Raw genomic sequence first — 15,581 nt, forward strand, 5'->3', positions numbered from 1 at the left:
CAACCTCATGGTTCCTAGTTGGATTCGCTAACCACTGAGCCATGACGGGAACTGCAAGCATTACTCTAGAATCCGTATGCATAATACATCTGGAGACTGTGCTTTGTGCTTTTACGAAGCATTTTGTTTATTTTTATTTCATTTTTTTCCTTTTAGGACTGCACCTGAGGCATATGGAAGTTCCTGGACTAGGGGTCAAATTGGAGCTGCCGCTGCCGGCATGCACCACAGCCATACCAGATCTGAGCGGCATCTACAACCTACACCACAGCTTATGCAAACTCGGGATTCTCAACCTACAGAGGGCAACCCGGGATTGAAGCGGCATCCTCATGGATGTTAGGTTCTTAATCCAGTGAGCCATGACAGGATCTCCATAAAGCATTTTCTTTAGCTTTGTCTTCTTCGATCCTCTCAACACCTTAAATTTACAGACAAGGATTTTTTTTTTTTTTTTTTGGGCTGCATCTGTGGCATATGGAGATTCCCAGGCTAGGGGTCTAATCAGAGCTGTAGCTGCTGGCCTACACCACAGCCACAGCAACACTAGATCTGAGCCGCGTCTGCAACCTACACCACAGCTCAGAGCAACACCAGATCCTTAAACCGCTGAGTGATCCCAGGGATCGAACCCGCAACCTCATGGTTCCTAGTCGGATTCGTTTCCACTGCGCCACGACAGGAACTCCTACAGATAAGGATGTGGGTCCCTTTAACTTGTATAACTTGTGCATCTGGATACATCCTTCCGGGGCTCTGACTGGAGATGGGAGAGGAGGTCCCAAGCTGGAATCCCAGCCCCAGTGGCACCACAGGCAGGTTACTTTAGCTGTCTGCGCCTCAGTTTCCGCATCAGAAAAACAGGCATCAGAAAGCAGTCATCGTAGAGTTGAGGTGAAAGAGCTTCGTATAGAACTTGCTGTGCGGTAGGTGCCTCGTGAAGTGTCAGCCAGCGAACAACGACTACGCACAGCTGGGAAATTGCAGAACTGGGCTTCGGGTTGCTATGTCAGTGCTCTTTCCTCCACACTAAACCATTTCATTGCATGACCCTTCTCATTTCACAGCCGAGGTTGATGAAACAAGCTGCACATTAGGACACAGAAAACCAAGGGGGCAACTTTGGTTTTGGATGACTTGAAAGAATGAATTACTGCCCTGAGGTCAAGTGCACCAGTTGCCAAAGGCAAAGGCTGCCCTATAACTGGCCTCAGGAGCTGATGAATGAGGAGCCGGGCTTTGGCTGAGGCCATGGTAGCGTCCTGAAATGACAGACAGAAGTCTGGCAGTCCTGTCCCTGGGCAGACAGATCGCCTGATACAGACGTGGGGACCCAAGCCCTGGGATTGGCTGAAAAGAGGGCTGTGTTGACCCACAGGCTGGGCCTTGGCATCCTGTCAAACTGCTGCAGATCCAGACATAAAAATCGCAGCGTGGAAATTGTGCTGGGGCACTCTGCCGGACTCGGCATGGACGGGAAAGCCACCATGCAGGTGCTGGCCAAGCGCTACCCCAAGAACTGCCTGCTGACCGTCATGGACCGGTACCTGGCCGTGGCTCGCAACATGGAGCAGGTGGTGATGATCCCCAGCCTGCTGCGGGATGTGCAGCCGAGTGCACACGGGTGCCAGGCCCAGTCGGGGGCCCCCGATCTCTACAACTACTTCACCATGCTCAAGGCCATCCGGGTGGTTGTGGACCATGGGCTGCTGCCCCGGGAGGAGTGGCAGGCCAAGGTGGCGGATGGCAAAACCGATGGGGCTGAGGATGAAGCTGCAGAGACCAAAGAGACCGAGGAGGAGAGGCTCTTGGGGCAGCTGGACCTAGAAGCCCAGTTCCACCTGCATTTCTCCAGCCTTCATCACATTCTTACTCATCTTACCCTGAAAGCTGAGGAGGTGACGAGGAAATACCTGGAGATAATGGGACAGGCCATGTAGCCTCGGACTCTAGGCAAGGTAACGGTGGCCATGCTTGTGGGTGTCAGAGTCCCCTGGGGGACATTCCAGGGGAGGAGAGGGAGCGGTGGTGAACCCCAAGGCAGAGGGAGAGCCTGGCTCTCAGACAAAGTCACCCTCACTTTGGGCTCCTGAGACCACAACCTGGGATGGCCTAAGGCCAGGCCTGCCTTATTATCCTTCCAACCCAGAAATGCTGAGTAGGGATGGTGAATTGTTGTGGAAACATAAGGAAAAGTGGTTGGTGAGTGCACACTTTATGTACACTCTATGTGTTTGTGCATTTATTAGTAAGTATGAATATGTGGAGCTATATGAACTAAACAAGTGTGTTTTCACTGTCAATTTCTTTAAGACTCTAATTAGGTGTTCCTGTAGTGGCTCAGTGGTAACAAACCTGACTAGTATCCATGCGGATGTGGGTCCAATCCCTGGCCTCGTTCGGTGGGTTAAGGATCCGGCGTTGCTGGGAACTGTGGTGTGAGTTGCAGACACCACTCGGATCCTGTGTTGCTGTGGCTGTGCTGTAGGCTAGCAGCTGCAGCTCTTATTTGACCCTTAGCCCAGGAACTTTCATATGCTGCAGGTGTGGCCCTAAAGACACACATACATACACACAAATAAATAAAAAATAAAAAGCAAAAAAAAAAAAAAAGAATCTTGGAGTTCCTGTTGTAGCTCAGTGGTTAACGAATCCGACTAGGAACCATGAGGTTGCGGGTTCGATCCCTAGTCTTGCTAAGTGGGTTAAGGATCCGGCATTGCCGTGAGCTGTGGTGTAGGTTGCAGACGCAGCTCGGATCCCGCGTTGCTGTGGCTCTGGTGTAGGCCGGTGGCTACAGCTCCGATTTGACCCCTAGCCTGGGAACCCCCATATGCCGTAGGAACAGCCCTAGAAAAGACAAAAAGAGAGAGAGAGAAAAAAAGAATCTAATTAAAGCTATGGGGTCTTTCCCCAGAATCCAAGTATATAGACACGTAATTTTATATATAATTTTGAGGGATATGCCCTCTATCATGGTCCATCTTTGATGAGTCCTAAAATGAGAACCCTGATGTCATATATTAATGATAGTTTTTTTTTTTTTGGGGTCACACGCTTGGCATGAGGAAGTTCCCGAGTCAGGGATCAAACAAGTTTCACAGCAGCGAACCGAGCCACAGCAGTAACAACGTTGGATCCTTAACCTGCTAAGCTACCAGGGAACTCTCAATAATAGCTTTTATTTGAGCACATAAAATGCCAGCACAGCCCCTAAGTGCTTGACATAGAATTATCTCACTTAATCTTCATAGTAATTCTATGAAGTTGGGTTTTATTATTTCTATTTTATAAATGAAGAAATTTTCCCAAGGCGTATACCTACTCAGGTGTGCATTGTGAATTCTACGTGTGTATGGCTCTGCTTGCCAACTTTTTTTTCAAGTCATGGGACTTTGAAAATTATATTTATATGGCACAAGGGGGTTCATAGTGAGGCTGCTCACAGCAGCCCTACAAGCAGGGGCACTCTGGCCATCCCAAGTTGCAGCCAGCCACACAGAAAGCTGAAGGACTGTGATGTTGGCACTCTAAGCCGTTCCAGACACACCAGTGTGGAAGCATGCCCACTGGGAAGGCCAGTTGTGAGGACATACGCCCGTGTTGGAATCTGAGCATAGGACTGGGTTGTCAGGTGAAGCTGAGCAGGAAGCCAGACTAGCAGGTGTTAGCACAGGGTAGGAGGTGAAAAGATGGCCTGGGACAGTCTTGGGTGGGTCAGTCCTGGGTAAAGATTGGGGGAACCTTGGCCAGGACACCTGCCTGTTTTTATCCTGGGCCACCTGCCAGTCCTGCTCCCATAAACTGGCTTCACGAGTGATAAACCATGCCTGTGTTCACGAGAATCTTCAAATCACCTGATGCAGGCATGTGAGGCAGGATTTTTATCTTCATTTTATTTGGAAGGAAATTAAATCCAGAGAGAAGAAATGACTCACCCAAAGTCATATAGTTAAGGGGACAGACAAAGTAAGACTGACCCCAACTTTGAGCTGGCTGCTCTTTCCCTCAGACTCATTCTGGGCCATACTGTGTTACCTTCATGACCTTCCAGAGGCCACTCTGTAATGGTGGGAACACACATGGACCCTGAACACACAGCTTATAGACAGCTCCACGTCAGGTATTTTCTCAGCCGTTATTCCCTCCCCTACCTCAAACTCAATCCTAAACCGCCAACTTCAATCCTGCTTCCTTGTCCCCTGAAGGCTCCTTGGATGGCCTTTCAGAGGTGGTTCTTGAATGTAATCGGGCTGGGTTAAGAGCTCTGGGTTCACGTCCTGATTCCGCCACTGATGAGCTGTGATGCCTTGATTTAGCCACCTCACTTCTCAGGGTTTGTTTCTTCACTGAATAACAGTAATAGCAAAAACAATTGATACTTGGGGACTCCCTCTTGTGGCTCAGTGGTAAGGAACCCAACTAGTATCCATGAAGATGCCAGTTAGATCCCTGGCCTCGATCAGCGGGTTAAAGATCTGGTGTTGCCGTGAGCTGTGCGGTAGGTCACAGACACGGCTCAGATCTGGCATTGCTGTGGCTGAGGCTATGGCACAGGCCAGCGGCTCAGCTCTGATTCGACCACTAGCCTGGGAACTTCTATTTGCCGTGCTGCAGGTATGGACCTAAAAAGACAAAAACAAAACAAAATGAAACAAAGCAAAAAACAACCCCGCCCCCAACAATTGGCACTTGAATAGTTTCATAGTTTAAAATCACTTGCATTATCCATTATCTAATAGAATTACAATCCCCTTTTACAGATGAAAAACCTGGAAATCTGAGGAGTAAAATGAGTCCAGGTTTACTCCGGAAATGGCAAGGCCAAGATGTGAATTGTCCGTAGCCCAACTCATCTCTGGTTCCTTTCCTCTACACTAGTGGGCTTCCTTAGCACCTTACAGTTCTTGCAGCCTGGGCTGGAGATGGCACTTGGAGACGGCAGAGCGGGTAGAAACCCCTTTCCTTGACCAGCTGAACTATTTTCAAAGACATGAGCAGCCCATTCTACATGGTAACTCTTCAACACACCCTAACCGTTTTTTTTTGGCGGCACCTATATAGAGATTAAAAAATATCTGGCCTCTTGTCCTGGCTCTGCACTGACCACTGTCTGTTCCTGGACTACCTGTTTCATTTTTCCGTGCAGCTTTCCTGTTTGTAAAATGTGGAGATGAAATTGGATGAGAGACTGCAGCTCAGACAACTGGATCCTTCTTTCAGCTCTGTAACGCCACCAGCGTTTTCCTATAGCAGCACCATTGACATTTTTCAGTATTTTTCCTACCTCAATAGGAATGTGACGGTACCTTAATGATGTGACCTTATACTGACTTTTTTTTTTTTTTTAAATTTCTGCACTCTACAGCTTACTCTACACGACGGAAGGCAGACTCTGTGATTTGGACATGGAGCAGTTTGCTAGCTGGAGGAAAAGACCAGAAAGACCTGGACCTGCAGCTGCAAGTGCTGTTGGGAATGCTTCCTTCCCTTCCTCTGAGAACCAATCCATGGACCCATGGGTCGCCTTTAGAATGCTTATTGTAATTCGCAACTCTCTTACCCACTTGGGGGTGGTAGGCAGGGATTCAGGAGGGACCAGATGTTACCTGGCCAGTGGGTTACCGTAGAAAGAGAAGTTATAGCACCCAACTGAAGTCACATGCCTCCTCTTGGCAGTCATTCACTGTGATTTTATTTAACTCGTAGTGAATTTCCTCGTCTATAAAATGAGATGGTATTGCCGACCACATAAAGTTACAAAAATTAAGTTTGATGAATCAAAAGCATTTAGGATGTGAGAGCTGTTACTATTGGTGAGTTGTTTTCTCCCACTCTCACCTTGTATTTGCTCTAGCCTGCCCAGAACTAAGGAGCAGCAGAGTCCCTGGATACTAAGTGGCTCATCCTCTTATATCTGCTGAGCACAGGTGAACTATAAACCTATTTATTACAATAGCAATAAAATACCTTGTATTTGTACATACAATTTATTAGCTTCTAAAGTATTTTTTCGGGTTTTTTTTTTTTTGTCTTTTCCAGGGCTGTACCTGCGGCATATGGAGGTTCCCAGGCTAGAGGTCTAATCGGAGCTGTTGCTGCTGGCTTACACCACAGCTCACAGCAATGCCAGATCCTTAACCCACTGAGCAAGGCCAGGCATTGAACCCGCAACCTCACGGTTCCTAGTCGGATTTGTTAACCACTGAGCCACGAAGGGAACTCTGAGGCATTTCATTTTTAACAAGTGGGACTCAAGAGATGAGAGATGGAACTCAGTATTCTGTGATAAGCTATTTGGGAAGAGAATCTGAGAAAGAATGGGTATGTGCATACATATAACTGAATCACTGCTGTACAGCAGAAGTTATCACAACACTGTAAATCAACTATACTTCAATAAACTTTAAAAACAGCAGGTGGGGGTGGGATGGACTGGACTTTGCGATTAATAGATTCAAACTATTGCCTTTGGAGTGGATAAGCGATGAGACCCTGCTGCAGGGCACAGGGAACTATATCTAATCACTTGTAATGGAACATGATGGAGGATAATGTGAAAAACAGAATGTATATATATGTGTAACTGGGTCACTTTGCTGTACAGCAGAAATTGACAGAACCTGTAAATCAACTATAATAAAATTTTTTTTAAAAAGTGAAGAAAACTCTGATTTTGCCCAGAAACCATCTGTTTATATTCATATTGCCACCTAATTTGAAATCACATATAAATAACCTCGTTAATCTCCAAAAAACAATGATTGTGAAATCTGGGCTTGGAAACAAAAACTTTTTGGACAAACATTTGAACTTGATAAGCCATAGAGAGTAACCTCATTCTAGTGAGGTGGGATCTTTTACTTCTAGTTGTACCAGACTCCACTGTAGACAGCGTCAGCTACTGAGCCTGCTTTCTCTGGGATGATCCATCTAAGAGCAGGGACCCCTTCCCAGTACATCTTCTAGCTGCTCTCCTGGTCTTGAGTCTCTTCCTTCTAAACCACCCTCTATGCTGCTGTAGAGTTCAGCGATATAAACCTACCCATGTTATTCTTATTGAAAATCCTTTAGTGGTTTTCCACTAACTATAGGATCAAGTCAAAATCATTCTACATGACTCACAAAACCTTCTATAATCTGGCTTGCTTTGTTTTGTTTGCACCAGAACTGAAGCAGACAAAACTCTTCTGTGAGTGGCCATATATTAAATATTTCAGGCTCGGGAGGCCATAAGGTCTCTGTTACACCACGCAATTCTGTAGCCATAAACATGTATACAAATGAGCATGGCTGTGTTCCATTAAAATTGTCTGGCAGTGAGCCAGATTTGGCCCACAGGCCAGTTTGTCAACTCTGAACTAGTACTAAACCCCATTTTAAAATCTGCCAGGAGGAGTTCCCGTTGGGGCTCAGTGGTAATGAATCCAACCAGTATCTGTGAGGATACAGGTTCGATCCCTGGCTTCATTCAGTGGGTTAAGGATCTGGTGTTGCACAGACACGGCTTGGATTTGGCATTGCTGTGGCTGTGGTGTAGGCCAGCAGCTACGGCTCTGATTCAACCCCTAGCCTGGGAATCTTCATATGCTGCAGGTACAGCCCTAAAAATACAAAAAAAAAAAAAAGAAAGAAAAGAAAAAAAAAAAAAGAACCCAACTTGCTGCAGCTCAGGTTGCTGTGGAGGCATAGATTTGATCCCAGGTCTGAGAAATTTCACATGATGTGGGTGAGGCCAACTAAGGAAAAAAAAAAATCTGCCAGATGTCCTGAAGACATGGGTTTGATCCCTGGCCCTGCTCAATGGGTTAAGGAGCCAGTGTTGCCGTGACCTGTGGTGAGGTCAGAGATGCGGCTCGGATCTGGTGTTGCTATGGCTGTGGTGTAGGCCAGCAGCTGCACCTCCGATTTGACCCTAGCCCTGGAACTTTCATAGGCCGTGGGTGCCTTAAAAAAAAAAAAAAGGGTCAAGAGTGCTTATGAAGACCATTTTAATCACAAGGTGTTAACATAATACTAACATAAAGTTCAAATATCATAGAAATTTGAATTCAGAAATAAGCAGTATCAGTGAAACCGGAGCAAGCCTTTTGGAGACTTCAACGCACTGGATGGAATTCTTCAAGAATTTCACCGTAAGTTTTCTTATCTATAAAAAGAAAGATCACAAAAGATTTTAAAACTGTGTTTTAAAAATCATATTTCTAAAGAAAAATTAACACTTAATATTCTTATAAGAACTGCCATTGCCTTATTTTCTACTTCTTCAGCATGGCTTGGCAATCACTGAGACGTTTTGTTTTACTGAATGAGGAATAACTTTGGAACAGTCTGGTGACGTCCAGAGGGTTGTCTGGAGGGGCAATGTGCTGCCAGGGGGATCTTGGCTGAAGGGGTGAAAGAAGGAATGAATGAGGAGGGACCAGGAGCTGAGGCGGTCAAGCTCTCCAGGCCTGAACCGTCGGTGCAGGAGGCTCCTGGCACCCTGCCAGCAACCTGCAGCTCAGAGAGAGTGGGCTGTGAAGCGCTACATGCTGCCGTGGGGAGCTAGTGGAGATGTGGAGGCAGAGAGCCAGAGGGAGACTGAAGACTGCCTGCTACTGGGTCTCCCTCTTAGGAGTGAATATTCCCAAGACTCCTTCTAGCTCTAACATCCAGCAGTTATGAACATTCCCCATCCCTGATATATCCGCTATTGATGGCCTGGTACTAGTCTTTGGCTCTTCATTGGCAAAAAATTCCGTACTTTTTTGACCCACCATAAACATCACCTATGAGACTGAAGGCTATGGAAATTTTAGATTAATAAAATTTCAGATAAATAGGATCTCAAAGATCATAATTTAGTCTGATGACGTTTAAATATTTAATATCACATTTACATGAACAGGAAAATCTAAAAATCTATACATTTGACAAGTTGAAAAATTTCCTCCATTCATTCATACATGCACACTTCTGTATTATGTATGTGTATAAAATACAAACAACACGACAGTTGTATCACAATTATATTCACATTGGCACAAGCTAAGTAGAGTGTGCTTAGGAAATTCCCACCCATATCTGGATGAAGGCTTCACTGAGATGATGAATCTTGAGCAGGAATTTGCTAGATGTACCGGGTGGAAATGGGGCAAGAGGAGGATCGAGGAGGTACAGTGCGTATAAGGCGGTACAGGGCAGGTTCAGGACACAGCATCTCATGAGGCAGGACTCTGTGTAGTTCAGGCCAGCCACTATTTACTAAGTGCCTGCTATGTGTATGCTCTCTGCTGGAGACTGGGGAAACAAAGACACAGTCCATTGAGGGACACAGCTGAGTATGTAATGGGGCAGATAAAAGGAAGAGGCGAAGTGTTTCTACCAGGCAATTAGCTCAACCTGGGGAAATAAGCCATCCTAGCGAGTCTACCTTAAGCGTGGCCATATTTATCCAGAGAGATGTGACTTGGGGAAGACCAAACGCAGAGGCACACTGGAGGCAAGTTCAAGAGTCCACCCAAGAGGTCATCAGAGCCTGAACCAGGGTAGTGGCAACGGCAGAGAGGAAAGTTCAGAGTTGAGAATTGTTTAGGGAGTAGAATTAGACTTGACTAATGGGAAGTGAAAGAGAGAGATGTCAAGAGGATTCCCAGGCTTCTGTGTGGAGTACCCAGGTGGATAGTAGTGCCAGGCACTGAAACTAGATATATGAGTTCAAGAGGATTCTGTCTATGGAGATGTGGAAGTCAGAAGAATACAGAAGGAACTGAAGTCAAAGGCATTAACGGGGATTAATGGGGGAAATGATACAGAGTAAGACAAGTTCTCTACAATTAACTTGAAATACCTTTTTCAGGAAAATCCTCTGGATGTGACTTTACATATGCAAACATATCATGGTCCCTCAGAGCATACATATAGTCTTGACGTTTTAAAAGATAATATCCAAAAAAAACAAAAGAAGTAACATATAGAAGCTGGCGATGCAAACCTGAAATTCAAACACATCCCAAAGAAAGCAAAAATCAGTCATGCGTATTTAAAAAAAATCTCATTTTTATATTTCAGATATATATTTCTTCCAATATTGCTAAAAAAAAAAAAAAGGGTTTTGAATATGGGTATTTTGAATAAACAGTCTTGACCTGGGGACATCTCCCTAAGGTGATCTAGCAATTAAGAAGAGCAACAGAAATCTACAAATATAAATATCAATAGAACCCAAGGTTTTTAAAATTTAGGTTTTATAAGTTTCTTCAAAGAACAGTGTGGATAAGTACAAAAACTTGAATGGCAGACTGAGAACAAAAATAAAAGTTTTTCTTTTTTAATAAGTTAACTTTAGGGAGTTTCCGTTCTGGCTCAGTGGTTAACGAATCTGACTAGGAACCATGAGGTTTCGGGTTCGATCCCTGGCCTTGCTCAGTGGGTTAAGGATCTGGCGTTGCCCTGAGCTGTGGTATAGGTCACAGACACAGCTAGGATCCCAAGTTGCTGTGGCTCTGGCGTAGGCCAGTGGCTACAGCACTGATTGGACCCCTAGCCTGGGAACCTCCATATGCCACAGGAGAGGCCCTAAAAAAGACAAAAAGACAAAAAAAAACCCCAAAAAACAAAAGTTAACTTCAGACTTATAGCCCGGAACATGTTCAGGACATGATACGCAGAGATAGAGCCTTCTACAAATAATCTAAAAACAATTTGGTTTGTCTCCATATACCGATTTATTTGCATATCTAGTGGTTACTAAAACAGTGCATTATACTACAAATATATCTCGATTCTCTTTTGTATCTTCCAAATTTTGTAATTTTGCATGTATTACCTATTCAAAAAATGTCTTTAGAAAAATCGGCTGGAGTTCCCGTCGTGGCACAGCAGAAAAGAATCCGATTGGGAACCATGAGGTTGCAGATTCAATCCCTGGCCTCAGTCAGTAGCCTGAGGATCTGGAGATGTTGTTAGCTGTGGTGTAGGTCACAGACGAGATGCCAATCCTGCGTTGGTGTGGCATAGGCCAGAAGCTGTAGCTCCGACTGATTCTCGGAACCTCCATATGCCACGTGTGTGGCCCCAGAAACCAAAAAAAAAAAAAAAAAATCAGCCTACTGGAGTTCTTTTGTGGCGAAGTGGGTTAAGGATCCAACATTGTCACTGCAGTGGTTTGGGTCACTGCTGCGGGGCAGGTTCCTGGCCCAGGAGTTTCCACTATACTTTAATTTAAAAAAAAATCCAACTGAAAAAAGTTTGTTTAGTATTGCTGGGTATGGTGTGCATATCAGGAGTGTCAGAAGATGAAGGTGGAAGACCTACACCACAGCTCACAGCAACACCAGATCCTTAACCCACTGAGCGAGGCCAGGGATCAAACCTTCATCCTCATGGATGCTAGTCATGCCGAGCCATGGTGGGAACTCCTAAATCCTGTCAATTCTATCTTATAAATACTTCCTTTCCTCACTTCAGGGAATTTATGCTCAGCTACACTAACTGGTCTCCTTTTATCTCATTTTCCACTCCACACTGATCCCAGCTTTTACCGTTTTTAAGAGGAATTTTTTTTTTTGTCACCACAGCTCACGGCAGCGCCGGATCCTTAACCCACTGAGCAAGGCCAGGGATCGAACCCGCAACCTCATGGTTCCTAGTCGGATTCGTTAACCACTGAGCCACGATGGGAACTCCAAGAGGAATCTTTACTAAAATACAAACCTAGCCTGTCAGCCTCTTCTTCACTTATGGCCATCAGGATCCTAAACTCCTGCATACAACCTCCTAGGCCTAGAAACCGCTGCATGCCATGGGCATGGCCAAAACAAACAAACAAACCAATGAGGTGAGATTAAGTGGCACATACTTCAAGTTTAGCCAAACTTTCTTCCTCTGGAACAGTATCTCTCCAATCTGCTTTCTTCCAAAGCACACTCTGCTCACCCACTTCTGTTAGAACACTGTGTGTCACACCTAGATCCACACCTGTTTATCCGATATATCCAATGTGTAATAGTGCCTGGCACAGAGAAAGCTCAATAAAGGCTGAACAACTATATGGTACATCATTTGCGTAATGAGAGCTAAGGAAAGGGAAACTTGTTTGGCACCTTCTGTGTGCCAGGTCATTTACCTACAGATTTTCCCATAATTCTCTCACACACACATAAAATGCAAAGAAGAATTATCCTTATTTTATAGATGAGGAAACTGGCTCAGACCAAGCAACTTGCCCAAGGTGACAGTGGAGCAAGGTCATTTAGTTTCAAAGTGGACCTCTTTTCATGACACCAAGCAACAGGCTTGGGCAAGTATGGAGTGGTGATACATCCAGCACAGATGGAATTTCAAGTCTATGTGAGCACCAGAAATGCTGAGATATGGTGGGCTGGGAGGCTTACAGACAGCTGGAAGGCAAAAGAGGCAAAAGCGGGGTGATTCCTGGTTGCTTGAACCACTGTATAAGCTTTCTTCCTAAATGGACTCCTTTGACTCCAATCAGTTCCTGACAAAGCTGACCTTTTATTTATGCTTTTTTTTTTTAGGGGTGCACCTGTGGCATATGGAAGTTCCCATGCTAGGGGTCGAATTGGAGCCGGAGCCACAGCCAACAGCAACTCGGGATCTGAGCCAAGTCTGTGACCTACCCCCACAGCTCACAGCAATGCCAGATCCCCGGCCCACTGAGCGAGGCCAGGGATCAAACCCGCATCTTCATGGATACTAGTCAGATTCATTTCCGCTGCGTTACAACGGGAACTCCCAAGCTGACCTTTTAAAACACATGTCTGATGCCTGCACTTTCCCTCACAGCTCTCAAAAGCATGTAAGGTTCCTGTCTGCCTAGAGAACAAACTGCCATGATCTACCTAAATCTTTGTTGCCTTATCACCCTACTCACTCATCTTCCCCTCATCCACTCCCACTGGCCTCTCATGGGCCTGGAAGGCTCTAAGTATCTGTCAAAATAAATATCAAAGCTGAATTCAAAGACACCTTCTACAGTTTCCCTCTTTTCCCTTCTGCAGTCCTTAGTACAGCTACTGTGTTACCTACTACCAGTGTTGATCTCTGGCAGGTGGCCACTGACCTACTAGGAAATACAACCCAGTGGTTTAGAGCCTCCTACTCTATGTGAGGTCTCCAGACCAGCAGCATCTGAGAGAATGTTAACATCAAAACTGTCACCAGATCTAAGGAATCTGAATCCGCATTTGAACAAGACCCCCAAGTTATCAGCATGCACACTAAATCTGAGAAGTGCTGGTTCTGAATAGAGACTCTGAGATTTAAAAACAGAACGCGCCACATGACCTTGGGCAAGTTGCTTTAACCCCTCTCAGGCTCTGTTTCCCCATTGTGGATAATCCCCCCTCCCCCAAGGTGTTGGAAGACTAAATGCACGTAGTGTTAGTAGTGCACTGCACAGACTGATCACCCATTTTTGCACACCCCACAGCGCGGAGAGGGGTGCAGGGAGTTCACACCTGAGTCCTTACAGAGTCACTGTGAGGTCGTGGTTTGCACCGCACCCTCGGTTGGCCCTGAAGTGCAATGACGCTCTAGTCGGGCCCGATGCTGAGGAGCTGAGCGGGCACGGAAACCTCAGGAAGGCGAGGCGGGGCCTTTTAGGCGAAAGGCCCTGAAAAGCGAAGGCACCTCGCGCAGCCTGAGGTGGAGCCGGCCCTGAGCCCTGCGACCCCCACTCCTCCCATCCGATCCAGCCCGCGCAGCCCTCACCGGCCGACACCACTGGCCTCCGCCGGATCGCGTTATCAATCAGGCCGGAGCAGTAGCCCAAGAAGCCCATGTAGACGAGCCGCGGGTCGGTTAGCTTGGGCGGCGGCAGGCTCCGGGCCTCATTCGGCAGGAACTGTAAGGGCACTCGGCCCGGCCGTCCGCTCATCATGGTCATGCCGTTCCCACTTGAGGCCTGGTTTCAGGCCGCCAACTACAAAGAAAAGCACCACGACCACTGCAGGAGCCCAAGCCACAAGCCTTCTCCTCCGAGCGCGGGGCTGAAGGGCATCGCGCAGGGCGGTGCGGCGCCCAAACGCTTCCCCGTGCGCGCTGCTGCCGGAGCCGCGGAAGCGAGGTTCCGGGCTACTAAGTGGCCCACAATGTTCGCCTGACTCCCGGCGCTGACACCACTGGTGGAGTTTTGGAGGCTTGGTTCCTGGGGTCGAGATGCCAAGCAAAATGAGCCCCCCACACACCCCTTTTCTCTCTCTCTCTCTCAACCTCCCCAATCGCAATTGCCTCTCCTTCCCCGAATGTTCCTTCAGCAAGAATTTATTTTTGCATATGACATTAACAAATGCGTTTGATGGTTAGTTTTAAGAAACGTAATTAATTACATTTTTATAAAAGCTAGTTTTCACTTTTTTGGGTTTCCCATCGTTCATTCGCACAGACACACCTTTCAAAATCTAAAATTAACGTCCAGCCAGCCATAAAGAATTCACAGAAGTCAGGACTGTGTCATGCAGCCAAAATCGAAATTTAGCCTGGGTCTTCAGGTCCTTGCCCGTGGCTGGGAGACGAGCTATTTCCTAAAGGTTTGAGGAGTGAAAAAAAAAAAAAAAAAAAAAGAAGGAATCCATAACAATCTGTCAAGTAATTGTTCAGTCTCCACCAGCCCGCCTCCAATACTGAAGCGCTCAGAATTCTGAATAGCTCTCTGTCTAGACAGCGTTTCCTAACAAGGAGCTAACATGTCTTCTTCTCTTGTCTATTCTTTAGCGGGATCAACATTTTATCTAGAGAAATATTGGTTAAACCAGAGGTTAATGCAAAGTTATATGCATCAGGTATTGATCTTCAAAGTGGAAGAATTAAATATCAATTAATAAAAGATGGGTCTTTTATGCCTACAAAAAGTGCTTCTAGATCTGTGTATATTTCAAGTTAGGATTTTCTAAAGGAATGTATATTGGAACAGTTTTCTGGAAGGCAGCAAATGTTCCAGAGGTCAAAATTCGCTTTTTGACCCAGTAATTACATGTCTGAGGATCTCTCTCTTGCGTAAATTCTAGTATAATATACAAAAAGTTTTATTATGCAATCTTTTTTTTTGGCATGCCTGCAGCATTTGGAAGTTTCCAGGCCAGGGACTGAATCTGGGCCACAGGGGTGACTGGGATTCCTAACCCACTGTACCACAAGAGAGATCCCTGCAGTCTTTTTTTTTTTTTTAACTACAATGTTTCCTTTAAAATTATATCAAAAGAATGAAAACCACCAAAAATCTACTTCAGGATTATGCAATTTTTCAACACTAGATGAACCACTAGGCAAACACAAATATTTCAGTGATGTTTACACATTTTTTTAGTATATCTGCTGCTGAAGTGTGCACCTTCTGTTCATTTTTCTTTCTTTCTGTCTGTCTTTTTAGGGCTGCACCCCCGCCATATGGAGGTTCCCAGGCTACAGGTCATATTGGAGCGATAGCCACTGGCCTATGCCACAGCCATGCTAGATCCGAGCCGTGTCTGCAACCTACACCACAGCTCATGGCAACACTGGATCCTTAACCCACTGAGCGAGGCCAGGGATTGAACCTGCATCCTCATGGATACTAGTCATTCATTTCCGCTGAGCCA

General features: G+C 45.9%; 2 protein-coding genes across 2 annotated transcripts; one reads left to right on the plus strand and one right to left on the minus strand.

Moving 5' to 3' along the window:
• Window positions 1–1,248: 1,248 nt before the first annotated feature.
• Window positions 1,249–6,663, plus strand: THRSP (thyroid hormone responsive). The gene is made up of 2 exons (XM_047754047.1): window positions 1,249–1,958; window positions 5,369–6,663. Exon 1 carries the CDS (start codon window positions 1,470–1,472, stop codon window positions 1,938–1,940), a length of 471 nt encoding a protein of 156 aa, XP_047610003.1. The 5' UTR covers window positions 1,249–1,469; the 3' UTR covers window positions 1,941–1,958; window positions 5,369–6,663.
• A 1,311-nt stretch (window positions 6,664–7,974) lies between these two features.
• On the minus strand, window positions 7,975–14,044 carry NDUFC2 (NADH:ubiquinone oxidoreductase subunit C2). Its single transcript, XM_047753498.1, has 3 exons — window positions 13,717–14,044; window positions 9,833–9,976; window positions 7,975–8,149 (listed from the first exon to the last, which is right to left on the minus strand). Exons 1-3 carry the CDS (start codon window positions 13,889–13,891, stop codon window positions 8,100–8,102), a joined length of 369 nt encoding a protein of 122 aa, XP_047609454.1. The 5' UTR covers window positions 13,892–14,044; the 3' UTR covers window positions 7,975–8,099.
• Window positions 14,045–15,581: the final 1,537 nt, after the last annotated feature.

This window comes from Phacochoerus africanus, chromosome 11 (assembly GCF_016906955.1).
Source record: "Phacochoerus africanus isolate WHEZ1 chromosome 11, ROS_Pafr_v1, whole genome shotgun sequence".
Taxonomy (NCBI): Eukaryota; Metazoa; Chordata; class Mammalia; order Artiodactyla; family Suidae; genus Phacochoerus; species Phacochoerus africanus.